The 16694-nt window shown below is 36.0% G+C and overlaps 1 protein-coding gene across 2 annotated transcripts in view; it reads right to left on the bottom strand.

Moving 5' to 3' along the window:
- RNGTT (RNA guanylyltransferase and 5'-phosphatase) overlaps positions 1-16694 on the bottom strand; it is a 200779-nt gene that overhangs the window by 97410 nt on the left and 86675 nt on the right. The window contains exon 12 of one of the 2 annotated variants that reach the window (XM_050893968.1): positions 3105-3173. The exons of the other annotated variant lie outside the window; for it this stretch is intronic. Within the exon in view, the coding sequence (XP_050749925.1) occupies positions 3105-3173 (69 nt within the window). The remainder of the gene's footprint in view (positions 1-3104; positions 3174-16694) is intronic. 2 annotated transcript variants of the gene reach the window in all.

The following is a 16694-nucleotide window of genomic DNA, read 5'->3' as shown; positions in this document are numbered from 1 at the left end:
GCACAGGGGGCACTATGAAGCACACATCACATCAAATCACCTACAAAGCATTCTTAAACCATAAACGAGGCAAAAACCTCCATCACTTCCACTAAACATGCTCTTCTCATGATCTGTGAAAGCTTTCAGTCTCTGGAAAGGGAGGAGGGGGAAAGAAGCAGGGAGGCCTCAGTCATTGCCTTTCAATTGTCATTGTGAAATTAAAGCACTTGTATACCCTGGGCAATAACCAATATAAGTAACTCAAGTAACTGGTGAATTAGTTAGGAATAATAATGCTCAGTTAGCATGACCTCGCAAAATAAACTAACCTGCACAGGCAGAAAACAATCTCCTTACTCCTTAACGTCGTTTCTACCACCACCAGTCACAATGCAAAACAATTTCTGCTTCAGTACAAGAACCTTGCTATTCATAATATGAGTTTAGATAGGAAGACTAACAGAAATAAACCCTATTATATCTAACTGAAACCCTAGATTCAGTAGTAAAACTTTTTCACAAATCCCTTTTCATTAAAGCATGCCAAACTCTCAAAATTGAACTAATTCACAGGCACTTGATGCCAAATCTCTTCAAACCCAAGAGAAAAGTGAGAAAACCCAGAGCTTTTAGAGGCTAAAAGCATAATTCCTATTCACAAATCATTTCCGGCATTTTGATTTTTATTATAACTCAGAATTAAACCAAACTTCAAAACAACAAAATATTCTTTCTCCATCCATGTTGACTCCCAGTACCAGTGTTGCCTATAGCTAGTGGGGAATAAATCCATATACTCAGGTCTAGATGCCTGTGTCTAAGACCAGAGATCAAGAGGAACATCTCTGAGTAAATGAAAAAAAAAAACAAAAAAACCCCAAAAAAACCCACAGAAAAGACTTTCAAACAGACTGAACTAATAACCTCAACATTCTTTATATTAAATAGTTAACTTCTGCATTCTGCTTTAACTATTAAAAGTGTGGAAAGTGTGGGTATTTTTCCCCCAAAATTTTCCTGTCTGTAAATGGTCACATTCAGTTCATCCTCCTCTGCTGCCATTTTATCCTTCTTTGTGATTTTGCTCCAATTCCTGTCTACTTTTGTTTTCTTCTCCTCAAAACGCACATGAGACTTCAGGAGCTCTCAAAAGATGTTCTTAAATTTCCCTCATCTTCTAAAACTCAGCATCACTTCTGTCTGTCTCTCTTTCTGCAAGATCAAATATGTCAATAAAAATGGTTGTTAAGAATTGTTTTCTTCTGGATACACCACGGTCTCTTCACTTGAGACAAACTGGTTTTATAAAGGTCTTTAGGTCTCACGACAACCAAAATTCAGGCCTCTACCTCGATCAACAATAGGTATCTTTCTCTGTGAAAAGATGTAATACATTACACATATAACTGCAACTATAATACAAAAAGAAAAAATATTTCAGTTAGTATTCTCAAGAGATCATTTATGCATTGTTATACTCTGTTGCCCTTGTATTGTTGTCTATTAATTTATGCCCTCTGTACCACATAAAATAAAAAAGCACTCAGCTATCTATATCAGCTTCATCCTTTCCAGTTAATCAGCTTTAATAGTTATTTCCCAATTAGTAGGTCTACAATAGTTTCTTCTGCTCTAAATATATTATTTAGATTTCCTCAACTACAAAAGCCATTGAGAAAACTGCACATTGCTTAATCTAGTAAAACCGGTTTAATAACAGACGCAACAAACTTACATTCCATAAATCCTGAAATAATACTGAAATTTGAACATTAAATCAGACTAAACAAATATATCCCATATTTTAAAGATGAAAAACTTTTATAAGCATTTATCCAACAAAATTAGTTTTTTGCTGGGTTATAAATTTCTCAGTATACTAAATCAGAAAACACAAGTTCTAGAAACACAAAACATATCAGATATTAATTTCCTATAACAACAGCAGAGAGATACATTCTTCAGTAATTTCATTGCAACTAGAAAAGGTAATTTCAAATTTAGCTCTAGCAACTCTGCATAGCTTAACCTCTAATATTCAGAAAAGTAGTTCTGAAAAGCCTTTACAATTGCTTTAGATTTTAACAATATTCTAAGACATCATCAGGACTTCTTATGAAAGTATGAATCTTCTTTACCCTAGTACTTTTGCTTTGAATTGGAAATAGTTATATACAAAAAAAAAAAAAAAAAAAAGATATGTGGTCTAATTGCTCAGTTAGTTTGTGGTTAGCTGATGTAGAACTTGCAATAGAGAAGAGAGGTTAATCTTATTTCCAGATGGGAGTGTCATCACCCTTGCTAAGATCTACACTATAGGAAGCAGACCAGAAAAAACTGTTTTATCTGGAAAACTAAACACAAATGCTTTCTGTGAGCAACTGTGAGGGCAGAAATATCTGTCAAATTTGAAATAATCAAAAACAATTCCTTGTTTTACAAGCTAAGAAAAAAGTCAACATGGATGATGTTACAGTCACTATCTATGCCAATACACAATACGCATTTGCAGTGTATCCATTGTATCAACAGGAGCAGTAGTAGGATGGATGAGGCCATGCTACTGACTTCCTTTAAAGCCACTCTTCCTGCTTGAGAACCATTTACATTATTTTTTCTGGTTGTCTGCAGCTCTTCTGGTGACTTCTCCCCAGCCAAGTCATGTACCTTTATACTGGCAGACACGGCTCAAGAATATATTATGCTTTAATTGCACTAAAACAACATGAGTCACAAATTTTACTAAAATTTTAACGTGTGAACATCCTTGAGAAAGAAAAATAATCCAAGAGCTCAAATCAATGGTTGAAAGAGTCACAGAACTCATGCAGTCAGAAAAAATCCTTCCTTATTTAGGAGCATGTCATAGTACACATGCAAAAAAACCATGAGCTGATTCCTGAAAACTACCACCATGGATTAATCCAAAGTCACACATACTACAAATTAGATTGCAACGAGTTGAATTTCAGTAGTCTGAGGAACTGGAAAAATCAGAACCAACACTGCAAAGTAATTCTGACCAAAACAAAAATTAGGTAGTAGATGGGAGGATGAGTGGGGAGGGAGGGTGAGAATTTCATTTGAGCGAAGGGAGAAAAGTCCATTTCTACGCTACTTACTCCTGTAGGCTGAAATATCAGTCCATCCACTTCATGGCTAACTTCTCTGGCAAAGCTTCCTTCCAGGAGCTGTAGAACAAAAGGAAAAGAAATCTTTTTTCCACAGAGAAATATTTCACTTAGAAGACTGCACATCAAAGCAGATTATATGCTACTACTGCAATAATTTGCTAGTAAACTGCTTATTTATGGTTTAACATTAGAGCTTGGGAAATGTCAACATAGAAAGCTTCAACAAATTAGCAGTTTTTACAAAGAACACTCAAGGCTGAAACAAGTTTCAGGAAGGCGAATCCTTACAGTTCTACTCAAGGAAAATGCCTTTGTCCAAAAAGAAATACTGAGAAACCAAGATGATTCTATACACTAAAAGATGAAGAAAAAATAGTTCTGATACAGGACACCACAGTCATTTGTGGCCAAACTAAAAAACACATTTGCTGCTTTAACACACAAGTAGAACTTACTTTAGATTGAAACTATGTACTGAAAAATATTTCAGGGCATCATTCAAAATTCATGTTTGGCAGACTCCCTAACTAGGGCATAACCCAGTAACACAGCTACACTACTGTAAAACAACTGTCTGAATTAATTTGGATCTTGAATATTCTGTTTTACATTTTCAAAGACTGTGAATTCCGTATGGAGGTGAACATATCCATCAAGATGCATTTACCACAGAAAAACCATCTAACTAAACAAACTAATGAAACCAGCTAGTCGACATTTATGAGAACTGATGGTACACTTCCATGTTAAATTATGACTTGGCTAAGGAAAAGCAAATAACCAATGAGAACTACAATTTACAAGTAATAGCAAAAATTAGGAGAATTACCAAAATACCTCTTTATTAATTTCAATTTATGTTTTACTGTAGAGACGAAGAATCTGTCCTGAAGTTGTAGGTGCCTTTAGTAACATTTGAAAAAAACTGTGATGTCTAAGTAACCACATGGTCATAATATAGCAAATACAGAACTCAGTAAATCACAGTCAGTTTTAAAAGTAACATTTTGGCCTCGACTGTTAATATTGTACCATTTCCTTTCTATAGTTCAACTTAACTCAATGGTCCACTGACCAAATTATTCAAATGAAGTCAGTAAAGGGCAAAAATATGAAAGGAGTTGAGAATTAACATTTGTATCTTACTACGGGCTGTACAACTCCAAGTAATGCATTTATATGTTTCATGGATCAAAAGCCTGGTGGCCAAATATTTCAAACAATAATAATATAACATGATGTTTCACTTAAACCTGTAACTGTTTGCACAGAATAATTGATCGTTTTGCTATGAAAAACCCTAGCTTTTTTCCTTATCCACATAGTCATTAGCATATTTGTGCTTATAGCTGCATCAACAAATACAGCTTTCACTATTCAACTTTTAGATACAATTTAATTAAAAAAACCACAGTCTGTGAGAGTACTCTCAAGTGGTAAAATACTTTAAGAATATTTGATTCTGAGTAAGAAATCATCCAGCGAAACACTATTTTTCAGTAGAGAAAGTCCATACTTGGAATTGAAGTTGTAGCTTGTGTTTACCTGTTGTCATTTTGAAATTTACAGCTGAGGCTCACAGTGTAATGCATTCTCTACCAGATGTCTACACAAAATAACAAAAAAAAAAAAAATCCCAAATTCTTTCATAAATTCATTGTTAGTCTTCGCTTCATCAGAGCAATGAGTACATTGGGAATATATTTAAACAAATGTCAAAAAGTTAAAAAAAAAAAAAAGTTTAAAAAATTTCTACACATGCTAAGTCTTCTGTGGGTCACTTGCAAGGTTACTGTGCGGTTCCAAAACTGACTGGCCAGTGAGAAATCTGTAATAAGAATGTGCTTCATACTTACAAAAACACATGGGAAAGATTTCATTAAATTCAAGTACCAAAAAACCCCTCTCTGAATAATAATAATACTTTAAAAATAAAATACATACTTCCAATTAGCTGAGACTATACTTTTTATACATTTCTAGCTAGCTTATTAAAAAGCACTAACCAAAGTGGCAAACAGAAACCAATCATCTCTGTTTCTGCTTATTTTAAGTTCTTAAAGGAACTATAATTTGAAGGCATGGTTACTTCGGTGTTGGAGCTTACATAAACTGCATTATTTACTCTTTCCCAAAATAAAACTTAAGAATATAGAAACAATCTTTTAATTTGGAGTGTGTGACTCACCCGGGTAAAGCATAAAATTATTATCATGCACTGTTTTACCTGTAGCTCTCTCCACTCTGGTCTACATGTAGTTTTAGAAAACTACATTAAAGCACTATTACAACTTCATAAACGGGGAGGAAAATGTAAATTCAAAATTTACCATTTCAAAAATACATTCTGGTATTCCTTTTCATTCACTACTCCACCAGAATTATAAAATGCAAAGGAATCCCTCTTATCAACCTGACACCCAGTTTCAGACTTGAACTCGTTCTCATTTTGGAGGTCCACAGTGTTCTCGCTAAGACATCTCCTCCCAAGTGTCAACTAGACATCAAAGACAAAAGGATTTTAAAACCAGAGCAAGCCTCAACAGAAAACTAAACCTCTTTGTACTCCCAGTTATTCTGCTTTCATTCTCAGTTATGCTGCTTTCATTCTCATTAGGTCAATTACAAGTATTTGAATGATAACACTCTAGAAAGGAATTTAACTAGAAAGGATTAGCAATTTGGGGGAGAGGGAAGTGGGAAGGAGGGAATGGAAATTTTCTCTGAGCTTCTTCCCATACACATTTTCTTGAGAATTAAACTATTTAGAGGCTGTCTGTGAACAGCAGAATATATACCCATTGATATTGCAGAAAGTTTGGAATGACACGAGAATGAGCAGAAAAGCAATGTTTGACGTAAAAGCAAGTATTTTTGACACTAAAAAACCAGTTGATAGAAGGTTTTTAGGATTATGAACTTAAAATGCAGATATCACGGTTCATCTTTTAAAAAACGATGTTCAACCTTCCACACGTTAAAATTTCTAATTAGCTTGAACAGTACGGTCTTTTTTAATCGGCACCATGATAAATGGCACACCTGCTTGACTGGGATGACTGCCAGGGATCAGATAAAATGCAATGCATCTCAATGACATTTTATAAAAGATGGGTAAATGATGCATGCGAGCCAATTCTTCTGGCATGCTATTCCTTGTAGCCTCGTGGCATCTATTTCCACCTGTGAACCCCTTTGTTCACCTCTTGCAGCTTCCTGCTTCCCCATGAACATTGCAATAAACCACATACTCACAGTACAGTTTATTATTTAAAACTTTTCCTTTCTTACTTTATAACTAAATCAAATTAAAAATTATTGCTACCTCTAATAATATTCCTCTAAAGAAAAGAATGGCATAATCACATGGAATGAGTGGAGCTGTACAACGAGTAACAGGATTTCTCTTTGCTCTTTAACCACTGAGATGAGGAGCAGCAGTATGTCACCAAAGCAGCACTAATAACCTGCTGAAGCTGATTTTGCTAAAACACTGAACCAGTCAGCAGTTCTTGAGTGGATTATTGAAAAATCATGCTTTGGAGATCTCTCTACACTTATCAATAAAGAAATCACTTGGCTCCTCCAGCAGGAAGAGGAGCAAATTTCTGTGCATACAGACTCCACATAATGCTAGTAGGTTTTTATTAATGTATTTCTGAGCAAGCCACATGATTCTGATGAGTTTTCAGATGTTACTTTATTCATAAAATAAGTAAGTCCAGTAGGTACTACTGTGCCTTTTCCTTCCCCTTACAAAAAAAATCTCATGGAAACAAAACATGCTGTGAGAGTTATGTGAATTCCAAAACATAATAATGATTCTGCAAAGTCATATTGACTTTCTACAAAATAATTTAGCTAAGGTCCTTGCACACCACTATTATCGATCTGCTATGTCACAATATGCAAATATTCCTAACCATTTTGTCCATATTTCTGATTCAAAACTGTTAGCCTACTGAAATACTTGGAGATACAGAAAAAAAATCCCTTTGAATTTTATAATACAAGACAAATATATGTCCATTTTCCTTGCTTTTTCAATTTCAGAACTGCTATATGCTTCATTCAGTTTTAAGTCAAGCTAGAGCAACTCTGCCTGCACCAGTCCCTAAGCAGTTTTTCAGAGTCACCTTCAAATTACTGATCATCTACCCGTTCACTCCACAGCAAAAGCTGTGAAAGCGAACATACTTTACTCAAAAGTATCGGTTACAAATAAACTACCAATCGAATTGTCAGTTAACTAGAATGCAAAGCACCTTCAGACATGAGCATACTGTCATTCCTAACTTCACAGAGCCAGCATCTTCACTGGCTTAGGTTTCAGCCCAACTTACAGGACAATCCCTTCCTCTGATGATGACAGCCCTCACCATCAGACGACAAAGTAATTCTCACATCCTGACAACTGTCAGATTTTACAGACATGAGCTCAGAAATCTCTGTACACGTACTGCAGATTCTTTGAACTTATTATACAGTCTTCAGAAAAAGATTCAGAAGCTACCAGCACCAATAACCACTTTTTTTAAAAGGAAACAGTTATTCTGGCTCTTCCCTTGCACTTCTCTAAAAGAGATGGACTATTCTGCTTTTAAAATAGGACAGTGCTCCTGTTTTATTTTTACATGAATTTGTTTCATCTTGCTTGCCAGTTTCTGTATTTTTCTATTTTTACATGACAACCTCAATAGCCCTGTCTCATCTCAGTATACACTCTTTTGTGAGATCTTAATTATCCAAGTTCAATATAAAAATTATTTACTTTAATACTGCTTGCTGATGTATTTAAGACATCCCAGAAAAAGTTTTACACCCAAAGTGGGAGGTACAAATGCTTTCAAATGTACAGTGGTTTAACAACATTCAATAACACATACCTGAATTTAATGTGTCTGCTGCTAAGAGCAGTATTTTCATCATATTTTTGCTAACTCACAAGACAACAAAATTCATCTCTATTATTACATACAGAAGTCTCTGAAGAAAGGATCGGTGAATCACAAATCCCGCTGAAGATCTGTGTAACAAAACCAGTATTTCTACTGGGTGGCCTCCCTGGCTTTAAGTTTAAAAACAAAACAAAACAAAACAAAAAAACCCACAAAACTCCTAAAACCCTGCTTAACAAAACTATATTGCTTAAAAATCAGAATTGAAATCTGGATCTCCCTTGTTATGAGTAGCAGAAAAATATATTGAGAATAACCTACTACATAACATTTTCAGAAAACCTGTTTTTGAATGACATCAAAAATCCTACAGAATGACTTCTATGTTAAGTTCAGTTAAGTTAAAATAATGCAAAAATAGTCTCGCTCAGATTCACAACTATCACATTTCCCAAAATAAATCAATCAGGAACAGGCAATGATGGAACCATCATCCAAACTATTAACATTCTAAACTCCAGCTTTCAAACATTACATTTTAAAAAGGAGGCCTCCTAGAAAAGAATTAAACATGCTGTTGGTGGGGTATAAGCTTCCCTCCAGATGATACACAAGCTACTGTGCAATGCCTGAAAATATTATCAAATGCAGCTTAATGTCAGGTGAGGGAAGCTGGTCCCTCTAAGCTACAGTTGTAGTCTCTGCTCCTTCCTTCTCCTCAGAATCTTTCCAGTTTCCCCTGTCCTGCAGCACCATTTCTTTTTTGGTTTGTTTTGTTTCTAAAAGCAGAGAAGATATCAAGAATTAAACAGCTGCTTTCAGTCTCAAAGTAAAAAAGCATCAAATAGCATGTGAGTAACTATATACTGAGGAGGGAAAAGTTTCATATATATTAGTTAAAAATAAAACTCAAAATCTCAAACTTTCCACAAATAAAAGTTGGCTAATTCACATTTTAAGAGAAACAGAGCCCAAAATAAAGTGTTAAGAGAAGTTTTGATTTTGGTTCGTTGACTGAAATTACTACAAATGTATGGTAAAACTTTCAAAACAGTCTTTAGTGACTCTGGGGAATACACGGTTTTGGGAATTAGAGGGAGCACACACCTTCTGAAAAAAGGAAAAAAGAAAAAAAGAAAAAACTCAAATTGAATCCACTCAGACTTTTATCTTTTTCATACTCGAGATACCGTTCACCTCACCTAGCATTAGCATTTGAAGTAAAACAGCTGACCTAAACAAATCTAGTGTAAATTAACAGTTTGGGGAGAGATGGGAGAGGATCAAAGACATACCTCTGGCAGTTCTGCTGCTTTCTTCCCTCCCTGCCCAAAACCAGATGTAGCCTGGATCACCAGTTCAGACTAACTTTCAGACAGCTATGAGGATGAAACCCTCTCCTCTCATGCATATTTAAGTTCCTCTTTAAGTGATATGCTCGAGTGCCAAGTAATTTTTTCGAAAACTGTGCAGTCTCAAGTTACAGCATGCTGGGATGGAGAACCACAATCTTCGTTAAGTTGTTCCAATGAAGTATTGCATACGCAATTAAAAAATTAATGCCTATTTCTCAGCAATTTTTTTCTTCCTTCAACTTTTCTTCCTTGTTCCTCTATTTAGACACTGACCAAGACATCTCTTAGAGGTTTTTTGGGCAAGAAACGAGCTTCACATTTCAAACATTTCACAAGGAAGCAGGTGTAACTCTTCAAATACGTCAATAATGTTTCCTCTAAACTCACAGTTGTCATTTTTTTCATCAACAGAAACCATCCCAGCTAGACTAGACAGAATATTCCAGAAGGGCCATAGCAGCAAGAAAAAATGCACTCCCTGTTCTTCTCCACAGGAGTCTCCTTTCAAGGCGATCTCAGGCAAGTGCTCATATATCCAAAGTATTTCACTAGCCAATGGCTCATTACAACTGGCTGCTTGACTCAAAGTGGCTCCTTCCAAGTAACTGTGAAGGTCCTGAAATCACGGCCCATGGTCTCAGGAGTGTGACTTAACACATGGTCATACAAGTAAGTATTTCTGCTTGCACCTTGTGATTCCAAAAGCTGTAACTAGCATTTCAACGTTAACAGTTACTTCCCTCACAAAAACACAAGTAATCCGTCTCTCATTTATATGATTTCATGTTTTCCTCCAAATCACCTATAAAAATGTTAAAGAGTAGATTTTTAATAATTTAACATGACCCAGTTTCCTTTGCATTATTCTCATTTCCTAATCAAAATATGATATGCTACCTTATGTCCAATAAATGAGGTAAAACCAGTATCAGTTGAAGTGTATCTTTACAGCAGGGTAAAGTCCAATTCTATAATGCATCCTCAATTATTCATTGTATTTGGCTATATTTATCTTAAAGATTTTGAATTTTTGTTTGCTGGGAAACCAGCAACAAAAAGGCAAGAAAGGAAATGCAGCATGGTAACTGAGAGTACAGTCAGAAAACCACAGCTTATACTAAATATTCTTAAGCTAATACACTAAAAAAATCATGAAGTTACAAAATATTTCCTGACCCATGCTAATGGTCTAAAAAAATGCATAAAGGAAGAGTAGGATCAAAAACTGTAGAAAATAAATTAAAAACTGAACTCCCTAAGAAGTAATTATTTAAAGAAGTTTTATATGCTAATTAAGAACCAACACATATTGAAGAATACTGCTACATTTTCAGTAAACCAGTGAAATGATCTACTTTGCCCTAACTGCATAAGGAACACAAAGTATAAACTTCTCACTTGCTTATTACTTAAAAAGAAATTTCATGCTCTTGGGCTGTAAAATCAGTGTATAATTCAAATTGGATGAAAATCCTTTAAAAAAAATTTATGCTTAAAGCTCAAATCCTAGCTTTCACGCAGCCATCCACTCAAGATGCTAATTCAAAATATAAACAGAGAAAAGCTACAAACGTTATTTTGTCTGTATGAATACATACATCTTGAAAGCACTTGATGTTAACCTATAACTCAGTACTAAACAAGAAGAGTAAAAGTAAACTCCAAAGGTTCATCCATTTAACAAAATCACCACTATTTTGAACTGTGTAATCTGTGGCAACAGCTGAATCATACTGTGATGAAATTATACCAAACGACTGCGTTAAAGACACATGGGAATTCTCTCAGTTGATAAAATTTAAAAATACATACTTTTTATAAAATACTATTTTACAGAAAGCCTTTCAGTTTGTTAATTTACTAGAAGCTCTGAAACTAGTAATACTGAAAGACTAAAAATAACCTCTTTGCCAAGTTAATCATACAGAACATTTTTGGCTCAAAAGACATTAAAAACACCTAATTACTGCAATGGATTTGTTCCCTATAAGAATGAAAGCAGATAATAGCAGCAATGTGAGACTGATGTTCACTAATATGATCAAGAGACTAATTATTATCCATGAATCATTTGTAGCATTCTAAACTTGATTAATGTCAGGTCAAGTTTAACATGTGATAGGTTTTATTAGTAATGCTCGGCTATCCCACAGCTTGTCAGTTTAAGCGAGTGCCATCTGTTAGGTGTAGGAATAGCCAACAGCCACAACAAAAGCACAGTGGATACAACTGGTCACTAAAGTATGTTTTAAGAATTCCATAAGGGAGCTACGCTAATAATTTTAAACACACTAGACCAGAATCCAGCACAAAAAGACCTGCTAAAGATAGGAAACTTGTAGCCCAAAAAAGCGAGCATGCAAGGCGGGCTTTTCTCATTTTAAAGCTTGACCAAATGCGTGTTTAGTAATACTGAATTTAGCTTCACAGATTGACCAGTCTCTAGTAACAAAAATTCTTTTGCAGGAGGAATATGCGTAGTTTCCTCTCTATACTCCTTCATCATCTTTAGCAAGCATTCCTGTACAGTACACACCGCTTTACCCTTCAAAGCTTCACTCATGGTATTCAAGTACATACGGCCCTAACTAATGGCTCATGTAGCAAAACACTGTTAGAAGACAACGAACCTGAAATTCATATTCCACAAGAAAATGTTTACTGACAGTCTCCCACTTGTTCCAACTACAGACAATGGCAAGAAGAAATCTTTTCGCAGTAGGCTCACTTCCTAGTATTTCACAGCACTTTGCAGGTGGCCAGCTTTACCAGGGGTCACCTCTCCCACGTACAGCACGTTCACAGCTCTTGCAGCAGGACGGGAACTCACCTGCTATCATAAGAGCTCACCTGGGCACCTCCACTGAACCTCCACGAGCTCTGCACTAATAACAGCGGGAGCAGCAAGGCTGAAATAACATGAAGTGGCAACAGCCAGGTGCATGCACAGAGAGGAAGGAAGGTGACCTAATTCTACCTGGGTTTGCTCCGGCACCTACGTACTCTCCTCTGGTCTAAAACTAGTTAGAAATTCAGCAGGAGCATTGAAAGAAACATTTATTTACCTCACAGCTATCACAGCTACAACAGCCTTCTCAGATGTATTATAAATATGTTCTCATTTGATGGCTCTCTTTCATTCTAAGTGGATGAAGCTGAAAGGCTGCAGATTCAGGCTGCCACTGGCATAACTTGTTGTTTGTACTTCAGCTCCAAGTGTTCTGTTTTCTGGCTAAGAGCACGATGTGCAGGGCTCCCAGACTCCTTCATGTCTTGATGTAAAAGCCAAGTACTCTGAAGACTTGATGCTAGTGGGCCATAGACTATAAATAACATCATAATTCAAAGAACCATAACTACTGTACAGTTTCTTCCTCAACCATTTGCCCATATAATTTCATAGCCGATGACTGAAAAGGACCCAAACTACTAGTGTCTGGGCATTAGTATTCTAACTAATGACACCACTCTTCATTGATTGTCTTTTAGAAGAGCAATTCTGTAGAAAAGTCTTTATTGGAGTCTATGTATTCTTTCCAGAACATGAAGGCAATAGAAATTCCTGTTTATACTCATGTGATGGGGAACGAGCAACACCTCCAAGCAAGAAAGCCAAAGAGATTCATCCCTTCTATCTGCAAACTGCTTCATGTCATGATTGAGGCACCTCTGAAAAAACCAAGTTATTCCACACACTGGACTCTCAGAGTTTTTCCAGCTCCTACTAGAACTGCTGCCAGTTTCACGAGGGAGTGTTATAGTCTGCTTTTTTCATAGAGCAAGAGAAATCATACATATCATCTTCTGAAACCTGCTTCTTAAATCTTTTCTACTACCCCTCTAAAAGATTTAAAGAAAAGCCATTTCCAGATAAATGATTAGCTGGAAGTTACTGTAGTCTGTGACAGGATGCAACCTCCGCTATTGAGAAGGTGGAAGAACTGCACTAGCTTGATTTCATTACCCAGCCACAAGGGAAAAAATGCTATAGTGAACAACAATAAAACGTATTGCGGAGGTGGCAGGGAATAAAGTTTCATGGTTCTATTGTTTTTTTTTTTAATCTCTTTTTGGTTTTGCAGCTAATTCATTAACTGCACTCTTTAAAGATGCTACTAACACTAGCTATATGCCTTGTTCCTTAATTATCTGGATAGAGACATTTTAGAAAAATGTAGAGCATGCTGCAGTAAGAGTCCCACTGAGCTATCACCAGTTTGCTGGTTCTGAGTGAACAACTCCAAAGGTCATGTACCTAATATATTCAAAACAATACCCAAGAATAACACACGCACTATGTGTGTTAATGCTTAATTTGACAGCACATTTGCATTCCTGAATTCAAAATAAGCATTAGGCATTTCTCACTGTCAATCTCTTCTCAAAAACACAATTGAGAAATTGACATCAATTAACTACGATGTTTTCAAATGCTTCTTCCAAATAAGAGAAATAGGCTGCTTCAAGAAACTTTAATTGACTTTTGTGATGGCTTCAGAACAGGGGAAACATGGACTCCCCGAGGCTGTGAGGGAACGCCACTGCCAAACAGCAATAATATTTCATATTTATTTTACCTGATGAAGAAACAGAGCAATATATTTCATAGCTTGGCCGTTTAATTTAGTGTGCTCTTGCCAGTTCTCTATTTCAACCCGCCAGGTACCTTCATTTTTTTCTTTTAGGGACTGGGATTTTGTCCACATCACTTTCCCTATGCTCTCCTACCTAGCAGAGCACACCTGTCTGAGACTAGAGTCCTGCTGGAGCTGGAGGAGGTTTAACAGGTGCCACTAGCAAATTCTTTGACCTATTTACAAATGTTTGACAATCTGTGACATTCCTGAATGGACGGCAGACACTCAGTAAAGTCTGTTACCTGATGTCCTCAACTGAGTAAGGTTCTCCCACTAATGTTTAGAAGCTCCCTAATACTCTGGGTTTGATCAAATACAACATTCAAAAGTTCTTCTGATGTCAAAGGAAAACATGACATTGAGTTGAGTGCAATGGGGCCAAGTACATTTTAATTTGTTCTCTAAATGATCTTCCAACATTACAAACTTGATAGGGTTTATCTGTTATCCAGTCCCTGTGTAAACCGCTACAACATAATCTGGTCTCTGGTTGTCAAGAACGTGGACAGGCCTGTTTTAATTAAATCAGATAATTAAGGATCATATTTTATTAAGCATTTCCACCAAGACTCATCAACACAGACAAATTTGTATATACAATAATTCAATTAGACGTAAAATGGATATTCAAGAATACAAAGTCTTCATACATTTACTGTTACAACGCCTGATTCAAACTGGGCTAATGTATTCCACTGGGCACTGATGCAGTGATTTTAACACAAAAATTAAGATTTAAATATTTTAAAACATCTGATTCTTCTGCTATGCAATGGCACTTGAGGGCTTTATTTGCTACAAAGTTGAAATTAAAACTTTCCACTGTAAGGCCATAACAGTAAAATGCTAAGATTTTATTATTTCTTGATTTTAAAGAAAAAGATTAATTTTGTACAGTATTTTTTTGCAAAACTGGGCATATCACAAGAAAAGAAAGAGCTAGCAGGGGTGTCCTATAATCTTGTATCAGAATAAATTGCTTTAAATTTCACCTCCATCTTTACAATTTTCTTTGTGCTTTTATTCATTTTATCCAAATTAAGCGCATGTCTCTTGAACATCATTCCAATACGAGAAGGCTGATGGCTTCCCTGCGGAGCTGTATTGCCAGAAGGCAGTTTGGAAAGTGACAGGCTGTGAAGTGGCACAACGGACAATATTAAACAGTTGCCCCTCAATTAATGAGTGGAGTGACCCACTTAGTCACCACAGCTGAGTCCTCTAACTAATTCAGAAGATATCAAATATACCAATTCAACTGCCCATACTGGGATACCAACCGGTAATTAGGTCCAAACAGATTTGCATTTTCTCTGTTTTGGTAATACACCACGAAACTGAAAGTAGAAATCATTGTTAAAGACATATTTCCTACTTAGAAAGGTATATTATTTCCATCGCACAAAATACAGAAAAAATAATTTACAAAAATGTTAGAATGTTCAAAGCTAATGTTAAGATGTTCAAGCTAAACTGAATATGTACTGTTCTGACGCTTAAACTTACAATGTGCACCAAGTATAATGCTTCATCCATATGCCTTTATTTTTTCACTAGTTTCATTGTTTTCTTTCCCACACTATGTTTTGGCAAGTCAGAATTTAATTATATATTCCACATCTGAATTATTCTACGTTAATTTAATTTGTACCACTAGCAGTATCTAACATGGGCCACTAGTTACGGAAATAATCCTTCATGGAAATATTCAAGAGTGTTTGTTTTAACTTCAGTAGATCATTTTCCAAAAAACATGAAATGTAACTAATGTTTGAATAATTTCTTAAACCATAAGCAAAAAACTCTTTCCTCTTTTCCCTAACCAAAATTATACTGTGCTGAAATACTATATTTGACCTTCTACATCACAAATAATAATAATCAAAAGCAAGTAGCCTAATCCTCTTTTGTTAACTCTAGGAAATGAACACACATTCTTCTTCGTGAACGGGTCTCCTCAAGTGACTCCACCAGAGCAAGGAGGCTGAAAAGTTAGCCATAGCTGAGTCATTTTTTTCCCTAGCACGAGGGGAAAATCTTTTGGTGTAAACCAAATCCAACCAAATAACTGCAGCCTCCCTGCCCCACAGAATGCAAAGGAACACCCAGAGGCAGCTGGACATCCCAGCAGCCCTGGCCTACGAAGTTCCCTGCTACCCTCATCCTCCCACTGCCAGAAATTATGTATCCATGTCATTCCAGTGCTGCAGCTGGTTGCATGAAATAGCTGCAGTTCAAGCACTGAATTTTAAGTGGTAGTAACCTACACTCAGCTCAAGAGCCAGAGTTTGGTCATCTATTTTATATTACAATTCACAAAGCTTCCACTTGGTCTGGTTGGCTGTCCTTACCTCTAAAATTCACATGGTAAAACCATTTTGAAAAATCAGGCTAAAGTACTACATGCTGGAATACAGGACAGCTTGCCAAGTGAAGATTTCAAATTCTAATATAAGCATAAGGTAACATCCTTCCAGCTTCTTATTCACTACTTGTTTACTAGGTTCCTCAGGTCAACAATTATTTGCATTTACGGGAAGAAAAGCACTCCAAAAAGAAGATGTGAGTGAAGATAACCACCAGCACAAAAGCATCTAAGGGCGGAATAAGGCAATACTGCTTTTACAACATTTGACTTTCCATTTTGGGGGAGATGGGATAGGACAAAGTCAGGAAGAAATATACAAA

The sequence above is a fragment of the Gymnogyps californianus genome, chromosome 3 (genome assembly GCF_018139145.2).
Source record: "Gymnogyps californianus isolate 813 chromosome 3, ASM1813914v2, whole genome shotgun sequence".
NCBI lineage: Eukaryota > Metazoa > Chordata > Aves > Accipitriformes > Cathartidae > Gymnogyps > Gymnogyps californianus.
Note: the sequence above shows the minus strand (reverse complement) of the source record. Positions and strands in the feature narration are given on the sequence as shown.